Source organism: Heliconius melpomene, chromosome 19 (genome assembly GCF_056956725.1).
Source record: "Heliconius melpomene rosina isolate 202511_hmr_F chromosome 19, ASM5695672v1, whole genome shotgun sequence".
Taxonomy (NCBI): domain Eukaryota; kingdom Metazoa; phylum Arthropoda; class Insecta; order Lepidoptera; family Nymphalidae; genus Heliconius; species Heliconius melpomene.
In genome coordinates this window covers 16,517,596-16,533,522 of record NC_140407.1, presented here as the reverse complement: position 1 = coordinate 16,533,522, position 15,927 = coordinate 16,517,596, and the positions used below count along the sequence as shown (strand labels likewise).

Genomic DNA, 15,927 nt, shown 5'->3' with positions numbered 1-15,927 from the left:
CAAAGGTAAAATTAATTATGTGACACTTTGTTTGCAAGACCGTATGACATCATATTAATCATAATAATATGATGTCTGTCATACGATCTTGTAAACATGCAACTGTTATCTCTCATATTAAAATGATATATATATTTTGATTTAATTTTGTTATAAGTTATCTAAACAGTATATTTTTCGATTTTTTTTCATACAAAGTATAGTGACTATAAGACAACTAAAAGAAACAGAAAAAGGCATGGACGACAAAAAATACACTATATGCAGGTCAACGCACGAAAGTAAATCAATAAAACTAAGCACGTACCTCGTCAGTATCGAAGCAGCGCCACGCCTGCAAGAGCAGCAGAAGCAGCCGCGGCTCCCGCAGCACGGCGTCGGCGCGAGCCTTCAGCAGCACGCCCGTACTGCTGCACTGTAGCACCGGCGCGCTGAACGCTGCGTCTAGTATTACCTGTTGTAATCATTATTGACATTAAATTATTTTAGTTCCACACTGTGTCTTACAGATTCTACTACTCATATTATAAATGCCGCACTTTGTCTTTTTACCACAGCTAGGAAACGCAATTTTACAATCGGACACTGTGGTTTATACCAGACGTAAGGACGACTTCTTTTTTTATGGAAAAGGACAAAACAGACGAGCGTTCGCGTCACCTGGTAGTAAGTGATTACCGTCGCCCATGACTCCGTGCAACACCAGAAGAGCTACAGGTGCGTTGCCGGCCTTAGCTACTGTATGCGGAATTTACTTGGACATGTCATAAAGTGGAAAAAAATTAAAAACAAAATAACCAAAAAAATGTGCAATTTTGACTTGAAAAAAGCCCGTTCAAATAGTTGAGCTCATGAGAAGATCCAGGCAAAGCAACTCATGGCCACTCTTTTTAATTGCCAGTATTAGTTACAAATTACAATTAATAATATTAACTTACAAATAGAGCAACTCATTTCCAAACATCTTTATCGCGTTCAGTGATAAATTAACCAAGTCGTTTGGAAGTTTGTTATAAAAGTGTATACTTTGACCTACGAATGAGTGAGACACTTTATGGAGCCTAGAGAAGGGCATAACAAGCTTATTTTTATTTTATAAATTACGTTGATGAAAATCACTGTTTTTATTAAATTTATTAATATTTTTATGCACTAAGTTGTCGTAAATATATTGGGAGTGTAGTGTGAGGATGTTAACGTCTTTGAATTTATTCCTTAGTGACTCGCGTGGACCCATTTTATAGACTGCTCGGACAGCCCGTTTTTTGAGCAATCTTTTATTATTATAGATTTTATTTATGTCAGCGGCACTGCCCCAAAGTAATAGGCCGTAAGACATAATGCTATGAAAATAGCTGAAGTAACTAAACGCGCGGTGTCAACATCGGTCAGTTGACGAATCTTACAGACAGCATACGCTGCAGAACTAAGTCTACCAGATAAAGTTTCTATATATATGCGGACCCCATTATAACTTAGCATCTAATGTTATACCTAAGAAAACAGTTTCATTAACTACTTTAAGTTCCTCATTGTTCATCAAAACCCTGGTTTCTACTTGTTGCACATTCTTAGTAAAAAACCTGATACATTTAGTTTTACTACTATTTAAAAGCAAGTTATCGGCACTAAACCAGTGTAATATACTAGAAAGAGCATTGTTTACATCGTCAATTTCCAATTGCCGTCTATTAACCTTAAAAACTAAAGATGTATCATCTGCAAACAACACCATTTCACAGATATCTCTCATAAGGTGAGGTAAGTCATTAATGTACAAAGGGAACAAAAACGGACCCAGAATAGAGCCTTGTGGCACCCCCAATGCTACAGGTGACCCGTGTGATAGTTTCCCGTTGACATTTACCTTTTGAATCCTATCACTTAAATAAGAAGTGAGAAGATCCAAAGCAATGCCTCTTATACCATAGTGGTGTAGCTTCCTGATAAGAGTTTTATGCGGCACACAATCAAATGCTTTGGATAAGTCACAAAACACCCCAAAGGCATCACGTGACTCCTCCCAAGCCGCGAATACACTCTCTAATAATTTGACCCCAGCATCAGATGTTGACCTTCCACGTGTGAAACCAAATTGACCTTGTGCAGTAATTTATTTTTATTAAAATAAGTAAGAAGCTGACTGAGTATCAGCTCTTCAAAAATTTTACTAAAAGTAGGTAGTACTGAAATCGGTCTGAAATTTGTGGGGTCTTGCGTACTACCTAATTTAAACAATGGAGTTATTTTACTATATTTCATCAAATCAGGAAACACTCTACAATCAATACATCTATTAAAAATTGTAACTAAATCAGGAATCAAAATATCAATTAAAGAATTTATGATATTAACTGAGACACCCCACAAGACCCCACTTTTTCATACTAATTGATTTGAAAGCTACACTAATGTCTGAATAATTTACATGACGGAAAACGAAACCATTATAAAATTCGGGAACATTGTCTTTAATTAACGATTCTGCAATAGTGGTGGAAGAACCTAAATCGTTTGTTAGACTAACTGGGAAAGTAGAGAAAAAGTTTTCAAATGCAATGGCCACTTCCAAATCGGAATCAACAATGTGACCGTCAATACTAAGTTTAAAATTAGAATCTTTCACCCTAGTTCTCCCAGTCTCGGCATTAACAACCTTCCAAGTGGCTTCAATTTTACTACTATTTCTTCGCTACTATTTCTGATTTTTGTTTTAATAAATAAAAATTTTGCAATTTTGCAAACTCTTTTGAAAATTTTTAAGTAGGATTTTAAGTACTCTTTAAACTCTTCACCACTATTAAACTGTTTTTCATAATATAACATATACAGCGTCTCCCTACTCTTATAAATACCTGCGCTGTGGCCCAGTCACCAAAGATAGGACTATCAGTTATTGTAATCTCTTTGGGAGTAAATATTGAATGAAATTTATTAATAAAAGAGTAAAAAAAAGAATTGTACAAAGAATGGGGAAGTAAAGTTTTATCTAAAACTAGTAAATTAGTTATTAAACTAACTCTCATACATTCCAAACGACTAACTGTGACAGGTACAAAAGCATTTTTTTTCTAAGCCTCCTGTTTTTTCTTACTATAGAATTCTACTAGCTGACCAGAGTGGTCAGAATCCAATTTATTAATAATGCTTTTGTAGTATGGAATAATGTCAGTAAATATGTTATCTAAACAAGTACTAGTCGTAGGAGTTATTCTGGTTGGCTCCATAAATAAATTAAGTAAATTGTGTGACTTAAAAAGACTTAATAAATTAATGGTGGGACTTAAACTTTCCAAAATATTAACATTAAAGTCCCCACACACTAATAAAGGCTTACCCGACTTGGTAAGTTTGCTTAAGGCCTCATCCATTACTTCTAAAAATAATTTTAAATTGGCGGAGGGAGGACTGTATACACATATAACAATGAATTGCTCTAATTGAACACACGCTAGTTCGATAGAACATTCTACAGAAAGGGACACAATATCTTTCCGTTCCTTGAACTTAAGGTTCTTGTTTAATATAACAAGCGACCCCCTATGTATTGTGTTGAGTCTGCAGAATGAGCTTCCTACCGGGTGGTTTCTGAAATTAAACATGAGCTGGTTCACCTTTAACCAATGTTCAGTAATACACATAATACTAATTTCCTCCGAGTTCATGAATCTCTAGCTAGCCAGCTCTAGCTGCTTGCCCCCCGTCAAGCAACGGATGTTCTGGTGAACTAATCTAATAGACTTAACATTTTTATAATTATTTTTCCATGGATATTGTGATGATGTGCAGTGTGTGTTATTATTGTTATTTAATTGTAAAGCTAGCTGGAGCAATGGAATATTTGATAATAAATTAGAGCTAGAGGTTGCTACCTCTGTTGTCTGAGAAATTTATTTAAATGTTGAGAAATGTCAACAGAGTGTAAATTATTAGGTATAATGTCAGTCTGCTCAATAGAAGCAAGCTTCTTGGCTGATAAGTCCAAATAATAGGATAGCACAGAAGCTATCTGTCTCTTAAACCTATCACTAAAATAATATTTACTTTGAGTCAAAAATAAAGTTTTACTAACTATTTTGTTAGTGTCAATTAAATGTAATTTGTCATTATATGTGCTTATGGTGTGCAAGGTAGAGTTTAGTTTAAATCTGTAATTATTTTCCGCTTCTGGCTGATTTTTACAATAAGGAAATGTAAACAAAATTATTTTACTTATATCTAAGTTTAATAATGACTCACAATAGTAATTTAACTGTTGTTTGTTTAAATTTCCCCTATTACTTGATAATATAACAAGTTTGTCACACTTATTAAATTTATAACTTAAACTTCTTTGCATGAGAACTTTAAAGGATGCTGACGGATAACAAAAACTAACAGCTGACTGTCCCAGTAAACAAGAATTCAAAATTGAACCCATATTCCTTCCAATATCATCACTAAATAAAACTATGTTCTGTGCATTAACTAATGAACTAGGTTCATGAATTGATGCACCAAATGACTGCTGTGACCTGAACCTACTACTACTATTATCATGAAGGCTGTCACACAAGAGGTCTGTCAAGGGGGCACACACCGGAGTACTTGCAGGCGATTGCTGTGATGAACAGGCACAATCACAAGAGTGATTGTTGATTAAAGAATCAAAACGTTCAGTGTTATTTGTGGACAGTGTAATAAGATTGTCCATCGCCTTAGAATACTCTTGTATTTCGTTCAATCAATTAACATACTTTTTATTAAGTATATCAAGGGAGTCTTTTAAATAATTAATTTCACTTTGTAGTGCTTGTGTATCAGCTTCATACTTTAACCTACACTTATCTAGTTTTATTGTGCACATTTCTAAATCATCATATAGTTCCAATTTCTCCTTACTTAATTTTGCACACTTGGACATATAACTATGCTGTTTTATTATTTTTTTGGTTTTGACAATAAACTTATTGATTTTTATGTATTTTTTTAGTTTGTTTCTACTGCAGTGAGGCAGACTTGATGCTTTTTTAAGATTGAATAACGATGTGTCATTCTTGGTGAGATCAATAATTGAGTGACTATGTCTGTCCAACACAGGAGAAACCAACTGTGGGGCACTCTCAACAAACTCATTATATAAGCTAATATTATGTAACACGGTAGCATTCTGAGCATCCTGCTGAGCTTAGTGATGAGTGTGTGAGCCTCTCGCAGCTCCTGCTCCTCCTATCCTAATAAGGGCCTGCTCATATTCATCGCTGCACCGGTCAAACTTATCTACTAAATTTTTGAGAGTATCCCGTTCCTCTACAATTGTTGTTAATTCTATGTGTATAGCAGTCATTTCTTTCTTAAGCCTAGTGTTATTATCTAATAACTGTAAAAGTTCTATTTCATTGTCTTGCCTTTCACACTGTAATTGGGCACACAAATCCTTAGTGTTTTTTAATTCTTGTAAAGTCAGTTGGAGTTTGGACTCCTCCTGACGAGATAGTGCTCTGCGAGTCATCATTTTGAATAAAGGATTTTTTGAGTAACGTTAAGGATTTGGATTATATGCAAATAACGGGTGTTATGCACGACGGAAAACTAAGCTTTAACTACTAATTTACGCAAGTAAACCACAATTAAATCAACGTAATATGGTTTCTATAGCACCTAATAATTAAAAACAATGATAAATACGCGTACTTACAGTAAAATATACCTAAATATCATGCCGGCACACTACCAGTCACTTACACAAAGAACACTTTACAATTCACAATAAAATCTATTTAAAACATAAAGACTATTATAATTACGTAAATAACACTATTTGCTTAATTAAATTTAGCAATTATTGTGGAAATGGGCTTCAAATTGAATTAAATTATATTAAATTAAAATTCTCAGTCGGAATCAGCTGTTAGCACCGGGGTTGCCAGAAGCGAAAAAAAGTTAGAAGTACAAAAGAACTTACTTTAAGCATATAGGGCGACACTTGGCACTTTTGCGAGGCGAGGAGGGGCGGCAGCAAGTGCAGCGCGCCGCCCAGCAGCTGCGCGCGCAGCCGCGCCTCCGCACCGCATGCGCGTAACGCCGTCGCTAGTGCTGCCGCCTGCTGCCGCGCGCTGCCGTCCATCTCTACCACCTGAGGAGAAACAGATAGTATATGACACGAAAAATTATATTTATGGTCGCAAACAGTAACATATAATTTTACATTTTTTAATTACTTCTTGGTACCTTGGTATCCTACACACAACAGGATAGGTAGAGAGAATCTAGTATTAAGACACTCAATTCTTCTTCCCACTTCCCGCCGAATTCTGGAGGCATTGCGTGTTAAGTGGCGGAACTCAACGCCGCTTTGCCTCGAATAAAAAGTACTACGCTACGAAGTTATGAACAATCAAAACAAAAAAGTACTGTACGAGCAGCATTTCAACATGTAACTGAAGTGCTCACCCTAGCAAACATGTAAATGAGCAGCTCGGCGCCGCCCAGCAGCAGCAGCGCGGGCGCGGCGGCCCCGCTGTGCACCGCGCGCGGGGCGCCCGCCCACTGTGCGCGCACGGCCGCCGGCGCGTCCACTCCGCCTGAGCCCGCGCCCCCCGCTACCCGCGCGCCGAACACTGCGGAAATTAACTTCTGTTTTCTTACAGCATATAAAAATAAAATATACAGTAACTTGCAAACTAGTACTAGTATTACCTCAGTCAGTGGGGACAAGTCCTTTTATATAAATACATGGACTAGCGAACGCGCGCAGCTTCGCTTGCTTATTTAGGGGTGAATTTTAACAGACCATGAAACACATGTTTCATAATATTTTTTTTTAAGAGTCTCAATTTCAAATTTTATAAAAATCGGTGCCGATTTAAAAAATGTTCCATATAAACTTTCAACCCCTTATTTGAATCCTTAGGGGGAGAATTCTAGAAAACCATGAAACATGTGTTCAATTAAATTTTTTTAAGAGTCTAATTTTCAAGTTTTAAAAAAATCGGTGGCCATTTAATGTTTTTTCCACACAAACTTTCAATCCCTTATTTGCACCCTTAGGAGGTGTATTATAAAACACCACGAAACACGTATTCAATGAAATTTATTTAAAAGTCTGAATTTCAAATTTTATAAAAATCGGTGGCGATTTTAAAAAATCCATACAAACTTTCAACCCCTATTTCACCCCTTTAGGATATTTTTTTTCAAAATCCCTTCTTAGTGGATTTCCAGATGACAAAAGCAAACATCTGTTCAAATTTCACGTTTCTACGCACAGTGGTTACGGCTGTGCATGCATCTTACCTCAGTCTGTGGGGACAAGTCCTTTTATATATATATATAAATATTACGTTACAATCAGATTAGAATAATACGTAAATCAACAAACCGGTAGGCACCGAAGTCGTTTGATGATACAAGTTCATTGTGTCGGGTGCGTGCGCGAAGAACGACACCAACATATTTTCATGTAGCTCTCTTAACGTTTGACTTGATACCTCATACACCTGAAATATTATAGGATTTAATAGAATTCTCAATCTATTACGTTTACTTCTTTGAAAAATAATAAAGAGTGAATTACGGTCACGTGTTATCAAGAAAAATAGAAGTTAAATATATACAAGAAAATAATCTTACCGCATCCCAGTCGATATCCAATTCAAGCAGTTCCTGTGTTATGATAGAAGGAAAATTAGCTGTTTCACAGGGAATCTGAAACAAACCATTTGGTTGATAATTTCATCACTTATGATTCCAATAAAAAAAATTTCTGATTGGGTGAAGGATATAGACTAGAATACAATATGTCAATCGTTTCTATGTAACCCACTGCACCTGTAATCAGAGTTACGTTGGGTACTGAAAATGTATCATCTACCTTAAACAACTTTTGATTACTTTCATTTAAGCATGGAGGCGAAGGTGCAGGTAAAATATAATATAATTGTTTATCGACTTAAGGTTCAATTTGAATAGTACTCTGATTGTATGGACGTTGAATAGTAAAAACAAACGTGTGCTCTCTGTGATTTATTTGCTACTGGCTACAATACGCTAATATGTTAATAACGATCGGACAGTAATCATATTTTGTTTAAATTAATATCTATCGATAAAGAGCTTTAATATTAGGCAGTTGAAGTACCAAAAGATAAGGAGCAATATTGGTAAGAAGTTTTCAATGAGATTTCCAGCGAACTAGCAAGGGATAGATATAGATCACGTGTATACTGGGTGTTGCTTATCCATACCTCACATGGCTGATCAGGTCCATGTGCCGCCACATGTAACGCGGCTGCGGCGTTTAACACCGGTCTACGGTACACGCGTACTGCACCCATTTGTAGGCTGCCTGTACCCCCATTGTCGCTTGTATCCCCAGCGTGTCCTAGCAGTACTGTGCTGGGAGTTGCTTTACGTACTAGGATACCTAACAAGAAAGTTTTACCTGGTATATTTAATTTTTTCTGGTTTAATTAAGTTTTTATATTTTAGCAGATTTTAGTATTCGCAGTTAAACCTACAAATTTCAAACACTGTAATCATATTTTCTAAGTAGTACTTTAATAATGACGAAAATAATTTAAGATCTTATATTTACCTTGTACCGGTAGTGATAATGTTTCACATTCTCGACCATTTATATATAGAGTAACCTAGAAAATAAAATTTTGTTGAAATGGTTACTCAGCAATAATTTTTTATTTATAAAGATTTCACAATGGGTTCTATAATTATTCTTAGATTTAAGATATACTTCAAAATTAATCATTTGACTAGAATTGAGGTTTTTTTTTAAACTTTTGCTTTTATAGGTGAGGTCAGTGTCAAATAGAATATTAAATATGTGGAAGTAAGGGAACTTAAGTTCTGAAGACGTTACAGTAGTCTGTGCTCACAGTAAAGATATATTCCTCACTCAGTCTACTGTTTAAAATGCATTATCAGCATCACGCTTTACACCAAACATAGTAGGTGTGAACGTAGTGTGTATCTGTCACGGTAAGATTATAAAAACCATTAGTTCATAGTTTACTTGCAAAATTGTAAACTATCGAAAAATTATGAACCGACATTGTCAAACGCAAAAATTTACCATAGAATTCAAAAACTACTACAGTAGGCACAATATATGTAAATAGTAAAAAATATCATTTATGCCACAGCAGCTACAGATTAGGCGATTTTTAAGTACAGGTTAGGTTAAGTTTTATTTAAAAATAACTAACTTAACCAAACCTGCACTTAAATATCCGGATACCTGCGGAAATGTTAGTACATAAATACCAAAGACACAGTATATAATCTTAATTCCTAATTATTTATTTTTTAATTTTCGAATATATTAAAAAATATATTCTCAATACAACATACTGTACATAACATTATAAATAAAGTTTTATTTTATTGACATCTTTTTAGATTCTTAGATCTGTGGTCACAACGCATATTGGTCGATGTTGCTGTTAAAGCATCCAATCAGGGCCAGCGTTTAAAGAGTTTATAATTTTTCGATAGTTTACAATTTCACGAAAAAATTGATGAACTCACATTTTTTACAATCTTACAGTAACATATCTGTATAAACGTTTTATTTCATATGACGTGAAGTTGAGAACCACAATGAACCTCAATATGTATCCGTCGCTTATGCACGCGCTCGGCCACGTTGAGCGCGAGGCACGCCCAGCCGCGCGGCCAACGAGTGCACGCGCGCGCGCCACCCACGGCCCGGTTGAGGCCCGTCTCGGGCCGCGAGAGACGTGCTGATATCACACCTGTGTTGAATGAAGCACCGATTACACACTATACCCTATTCACGAAAGCATGAGACAAAAGGTAAACAAATCATAAAAGGTTATTTTATAGGTAACGATCGATCGATAAGCTCCCTAGTTTTTAAATAATATTATTGAACGATGTTTATGATGTAAATTTATTGGTTTCATCGTTGTTAAAACACACAAAAATATGGTTTTTAGAGAGTAAAAAATAAAAAACGAGTTACCATTGCTGGTGTCCATCCACAGTTCAAACATGAGAGACTCGTGTCCTATAGAGAACACGTGCAAAAATTCACTTTGATTTGACGTTTCTTCTTTGTTAGTAGATTCTCTATTTATATTGTCATCTGGGTCTGGGGGATCGTCGTGCCATTCATCTGTTTCATCTGTAAAATTAATAATTATCTTTTACATAAAAAATCCCTAGTAATAGATGTGAAAGTGTATGAGACAAAAATACTTTTTAGAAAATATTTTACAAGACGTATAAAAATTGTAAATATTTGAACGTAGTTATACTCGAATTCGCGTCAATTGCAAACCATCTATACGCTTTCACCAATAAGCCATACTTTTTTATCAAGATTTCTAATCCTGAAACATTTAAATTTTAATTATACGATTTCAAAAATAGATGAAACAGGCAAAAATTTTATTAAAATGAGGCTTACTATGTAATGTTGAGGCCAGTCGTGGCACAAGGTGTGTGGTCTGTAAAATCGACTGTTTGTGGGTTCGATTCATTCGAGGGAATGAAATATTTAGTAAAATTTATATTTTCATTTCTTCGCTCTGGTATCGAGCCAAAGTGCGGCGGTGAGTTCCGCCACACAACACGCAATGTCTCCAGAATTCGGCGGAAAGTGGGGAACGGAGTGTCTTAACACCTTCTGCTGCTGTGTGCGGGATACAGCGTGAAGCTGATTCCATTTTACTATGTAATATATTAAAAGGAATAGTTGAAATATCACTTATTTTGTATCGAATGAAAGAGGACAAGGAGACAAAGCATTTTCTATTTCTATCTAAAAGTTAGAGAAATAACATTTGGAACAGTCATTTTGCGGCATGGTAGCTTGAAGTCAAGTTCGTAAAAAACTAATGTGCTTAATCCTAGAAAATTGACACAAATATTTTTAGCTATTTAATTAAAAAAAAAAATAAACAAAAGTATCTCTTATGTTATACTAGCGGCCCGACCGCGGCTTAGCCCGCTTGATCTACATGATTATTCATTTAATAAGCAGAATTGACTGACAACTTTAATGACTTCTAATATATTTTTTCTACATTATCGTAAATAAAAAAAAATGATGGTTTTAAATTAAAAAATACGACCAATGTTGATACTTGATATTCATAATAATATACATTGAGCATTGATACGTAAAACAATTATTAATTATATAAAAGAGGGTACTCTTACACGAGTTCGCTAATAGATATAGGTGAAAAAGACCATAAAAGCAATAGAATCGTTAATTGGGGGATGCACGAGCGTCTATCACTTACTTAGTACTTATTCTTCATGGGCGAGGCAACGTGTTTAATAATGTACTTATCACTGTAAAGTAGACTTCTACTGTTACCACCTGCACCGCGTGGAGGTACTCCTAGCTTATGTTATTTTAAATTATTAGGTCAGAATTATAAACCTCATTTCATGCAACACTGACCACGCAGGACAACTATTCCTAAGCCATTATATTCATATCTCTTAAGGTTAAGCTGGGCTGTTAGGGTTCCATATCAGCTGCTCCAGATTTTCATTTGTATTATGTTGACATAAAATGCTTGTTATGTTGATCAACTTTTACTAAGACGCTGTATTTATATCTCTTAGAGATTATATGGGCTGCTAGGGTTCCATGTCAGGTACCCCAGACCTTCATTTTTGTTATGTGGTTCAATTTTCCTTTTATTTATATTTCTTATAGTTAGACAGATTCTTAAGGTTCTACAGTATTTAACATTACTAATATTTATTAAATTTTATTTATTTATTATCTATCCTAGTAGACTCACAGGGACCGTACATTATTATTATTCAATTTATATTTATTTTAAAATACAAGGTAATTTATTTAATGAGCACTTTACCAATGTCCTCACTATGCATATGTAGACGCTGCGTTCCACATTGCGGTGGGTCTCGTTTCAGCCACATGGCAACAGCGAATCCTTGTAACCACGGCGCCCATCCTGCGGAACCCAACGCCGCACGCACCGCACCGCGAGACCATGGTGATGATATTTCTGTAACATTATGGTCACAAACTAAATGTGTCAAAGGAATGTAAGTTTACTATCAAAATAAATATATATATTTATGATAAATAAAGTGTTAAGCTGACCGGCACGTGTATGTGCGTAGCGCAGCCGCCGCGCCGCCTGCTCCGCCTGCTGCGCGAACGACGAGGCTGTCGGCTCGTCCGTTATAAAGTCCTCTGAAACGTTTACAATGAAGCATTAATACGACAAGCGCGCGTGTGGCTGTCAGCGCGGCGGGCGACGGTCGCGGCGTACCGGGTTCGGCGCGTACGGGGTAGAGCAGCACGCAGTCGGGCGTGGGGGCGGGCGGAAGCGCAGGTGGGGCCAGCACGCGCGCTAGCACGGGCAGCAACAGCGCCAGAGGCGGCCGCTCCGCTGCCAGCAGGCGCAGCAGCGCGCGCGCCTCGCAAGCCGTCAGCTCGCGCGCGCCCATCGCCGACACCAGCTCCAGCACGTGCCGTTGCAGCTCTGTGGAGCATGCCGATTCTATATTTTAGTTATTTGTTTTTTATTAGTTTCAATTATAATCAGAGTTTCCTCATTTTTATAAGAAGACAACCAATTATCGCCACAAAATATTGCGGAGTATAGGGAAAAAATAAAATAAAATATTCTTAGGTAACATACATAGACAAATAATAATTTGCTATTACTAAGTTTCGCGTACTGATTTTCTTAAATTTATCAAATTAAGTTTACGAATTAAACGAATAAACGATCGACTATCGATCGATATCTTTGAAAAAAAAATAACTTGTAACTTCTTAATATATAAATGAATATGATTATTTTAGAGTTGATTTTAAATTAAAAAAAAACGTTAAAATTTTTGTAACGTCCTTAAATTAAAATAAACAAAAAATATTTTCAAACATAAATTATATTTTGTTTTTCAATTTGGAAGACAAAACAATTGTCGCAAATATATAAGAAACAAAGAGAAAGAGAAACAAAAAATGAAATAAACAAAAAGTACAACGACGCAATATGAACAGTACCGGCGTAGCGCATGTCGTCGGAGGCGAGCAGGCGCGCGGCGGGGGCAGCGGAGGGCGCGAGAAGGCGCGCAAGCAGACGCGGAGGGCGCGCGCGAGAGGACCACTCGCGCGCCAGCCCCGCGCACACGCGCCCCACCTCCGCCGTCTGCTGCACGCTCGCCTCTTGCGATAGTACTCTGGGAATGTAAAGCAAGCATCTACAAAAACCCGCGTAATCTAAAATGTTACTTTGTGTTAGGAACACACACATGCCAATAATTTCGCATAGTAATTTCTCCTATTACTCAGCAAGAATCTAAAATGAAAACATTCCACTCTACACATGAATTCAACACATTACGTAATAAGGTGACAAAACTCATTCTGATTTAATAAAGTGGAAAGTAATTTCTTTTGGTCACAATCAATACCACTAGAGTTTCGAATAGTCTTCTTATTCACAAGCTTCCCTTAAAGCGTTAAGTTTCACTACTGAACACGCAATACCTCCAAAGTTTGGGAGTAAGAGGAAAACAGAAGTGTCTAGTTTCCCAGGTTCCCTCTGCCTACCTATGTAAGAGCTTGCTAGCTTGCTCGCCATCTCACCTGATACCGCCTGGATGGCCATCATCGTCTGCGCACATCGCTGCTAAGTGGCGTTGTGTCGGCGACACATCCGGCGAAACGTCCTCTTATACGGGGCATCGCTACTCATCTTTTAACAACCTTAATTCATCTTTAATTGAGCAATATAATAATAGCGGAGAAATAACGTATCTTAACTTTTGTTTCTGAATTTTGATTGCAAGTGGTAACAACAATGACCACAAGAAAAGAAAGCTCTCCCTGATCCTACAATTGCTGGCATATTTATTGATTTGTTTTAGGCCATACTAAGATATTTTCCGCTAGATCCACCCATTTTCGTATAGAGCCATTTTCTATTTTTATTATAATGGTAAACAGCAGTCCCTGGACTGATGTAGATAAATTACTTTGATTTCAACCACTTCAACCATTTCTCGAAATTGAAAAAAAACATTAACTCTGTCTTCATCGGAGCAAATCCATCCAATCCGCACAACATTGCCATTGTTTTCCCATCTCTGTGCATTCTGGCCTTAAAAAGACATCAAACTGTTCATTTGCTGAATCTTTTTTTAAATTATAATATTGTAAATAATTTAAAGCCGAGTCAACCAGCAAGCTTTTTATTTGAAAGAGGTATTGTTAGGGTCACAAGCAACTGTATCATGTTCCATGTTCTCTATTTTTTTAAACATAAACAATGTAAAATTTCGAAAATTTTTGGAATATCGTTGCTATACAACCATTATATTATTATATCTTAAAGAAGCTTGAATTAAATTGCAGGCATGTTTAAATATAATTACTTTTATCTTAGTAAAAACCGAAAATATTGAAACTCCTGGATGAATTAAAACAGGTATTTTTAAGGCTCCTTACTTGGTATGATGTCCCGGTACCTCTATCCCGGCATCCCGGTTAGCGACCCCTAAGGACAACATCCACCTGTAACGCGACGGGGAACGGAGTGGTCAAGGCAAGAAAAAATAATAAATAGGAAATATGACATACTTATCAATAAGCTGTGACAATATGTCCACCACAATGACACACAGCTCGGGGTGCGCCACCTGCGCGTGCTCGCGCCCCGCGCCCGGCGCGCCTCGTGCTCGGCAGTCTGTGCACACAACGACTGACTTAGAACATTATAAGGCATAAAGGTATCAATAGACGAATACAAAATAAACTTACACGTGACATTATCTAGTATGGATAGTGATTCTGACAAATTCTGTGATTTTACACTAGTGGTTATATCCAGTTTGCTGATCTCGATATCTGCCTGTAAAAAATATATGCAATTAGCGTTTTTAAATACACGTTCTACTTTTAGACAAAATATCAAAGCAGGGTGGGGCAGAGCGAACCTAATGTAAGATGCTTTATGTTTGTATTAAGTAAATGGCGGAACTCAACGCGGCGCTTTGTCTAACCAAAGCGAAGAAACGAAATAAAGTCATCATCTCGGGTAGTACTTATTGAACCTACAAGTATTTATTTAATAACTATTAATTCCTGTACGCTGTATCTTCGCTTCCTAATGACATAATTATAAGACGAATCAAACCAGCTCAACCTCGACGGGGCTGCGTCGTCTTAATACGTAGTTACTAGTGCCTAAGGCCACCTTATTTTCAATCGGAAACCGGGAAGTGGATGAAATTTAACTTGCAAGCTTTGATTAGAGACAGACAACAAACAGGCGAGAGTAATCTATTGCTCATAATAAATGTTTCATTTAGGAGTGATAAACACGTAACGATAAATTGCAAAGCCTAAACCGTCACTAGGACACCTAAACATATATAATATTGTTAGCGTACTCGTGTAAAAAGTAGGTAGATTTAGGTGAAAAAGACACTAAAAGCAGTGGAATTGTGTCAAGCGGGAACAGTTGCTCGTAGCCGGAAGCCCTGATTGGAAGGTATCTCGTGAGTAATGTTGTTATTGCAACCTCTATCCGAGTACGTTGGAAGCATATAGATATAAACACATTATTAGCATTACCTCGTAACCGTCGTCCGGGCGGGGGTCGCTGTGCTCGCTGGCGTAGGGCGCCGCGCTGTCCTCGCTGGACGAGCAGTCTGGAGAACTGCTCTCTGAACCACAGTATAGTGGTGGGACCTATAAAATGTACAAAACAGATGTTTTTGTAATCTATACTAACATAATAAAGCGGAAGTGTTTGCTTGTTTAAACGCTAAGATCTCTGGATCTACTGGTCCGATTTACTTTTTTTGTTTTGTATGAAAGCTGCATTCTTCAAGTGTGCTTTAGGCTATACAACGATTACAATATTAGCCTTAAATAACGTAATAATAATAACAAGGGAC

General features: G+C 36.8%; 1 protein-coding gene across 6 annotated transcripts in view; it reads right to left on the bottom strand.

Moving 5' to 3' along the window:
* Positions 1-15,927, bottom strand: part of mv (lysosomal-trafficking regulator mauve) — a 57,424-nt gene that overhangs the window by 18,110 nt on the left and 23,387 nt on the right. For 5 of the 6 annotated variants that reach the window (XM_085203374.1, XM_085203373.1, XM_085203377.1 and 2 more), the window contains exons 10-25: positions 15,602-15,718; positions 14,786-14,876; positions 14,606-14,711; positions 13,028-13,203; positions 12,285-12,497; positions 12,113-12,205; positions 11,859-12,014; positions 9,983-10,144; positions 9,604-9,752; positions 8,576-8,630; positions 8,226-8,404; positions 7,612-7,686; positions 7,361-7,478; positions 6,433-6,599; positions 5,945-6,115; positions 308-454 (exon numbers count right to left, since the gene is read on the bottom strand). In XM_085203374.1, coding sequence (XP_085059500.1) covers positions 308-454; positions 5,945-6,115; positions 6,433-6,599; positions 7,361-7,478; positions 7,612-7,686; positions 8,226-8,404; positions 8,576-8,630; positions 9,604-9,752; positions 9,983-10,144; positions 11,859-12,014; positions 12,113-12,205; positions 12,285-12,497; positions 13,028-13,203; positions 14,606-14,711; positions 14,786-14,876; positions 15,602-15,718 — 2,175 coding nt within the window. The remainder of the gene's footprint in view (positions 1-307; positions 455-5,944; positions 6,116-6,432; positions 6,600-7,360; positions 7,479-7,611; positions 7,687-8,225; positions 8,405-8,575; positions 8,631-9,603; positions 9,753-9,982; positions 10,145-11,858; positions 12,015-12,112; positions 12,206-12,284; positions 12,498-13,027; positions 13,204-14,605; positions 14,712-14,785; positions 14,877-15,601; positions 15,719-15,927) is intronic. The other variant, XM_085203378.1, reaches the window with a different exon arrangement.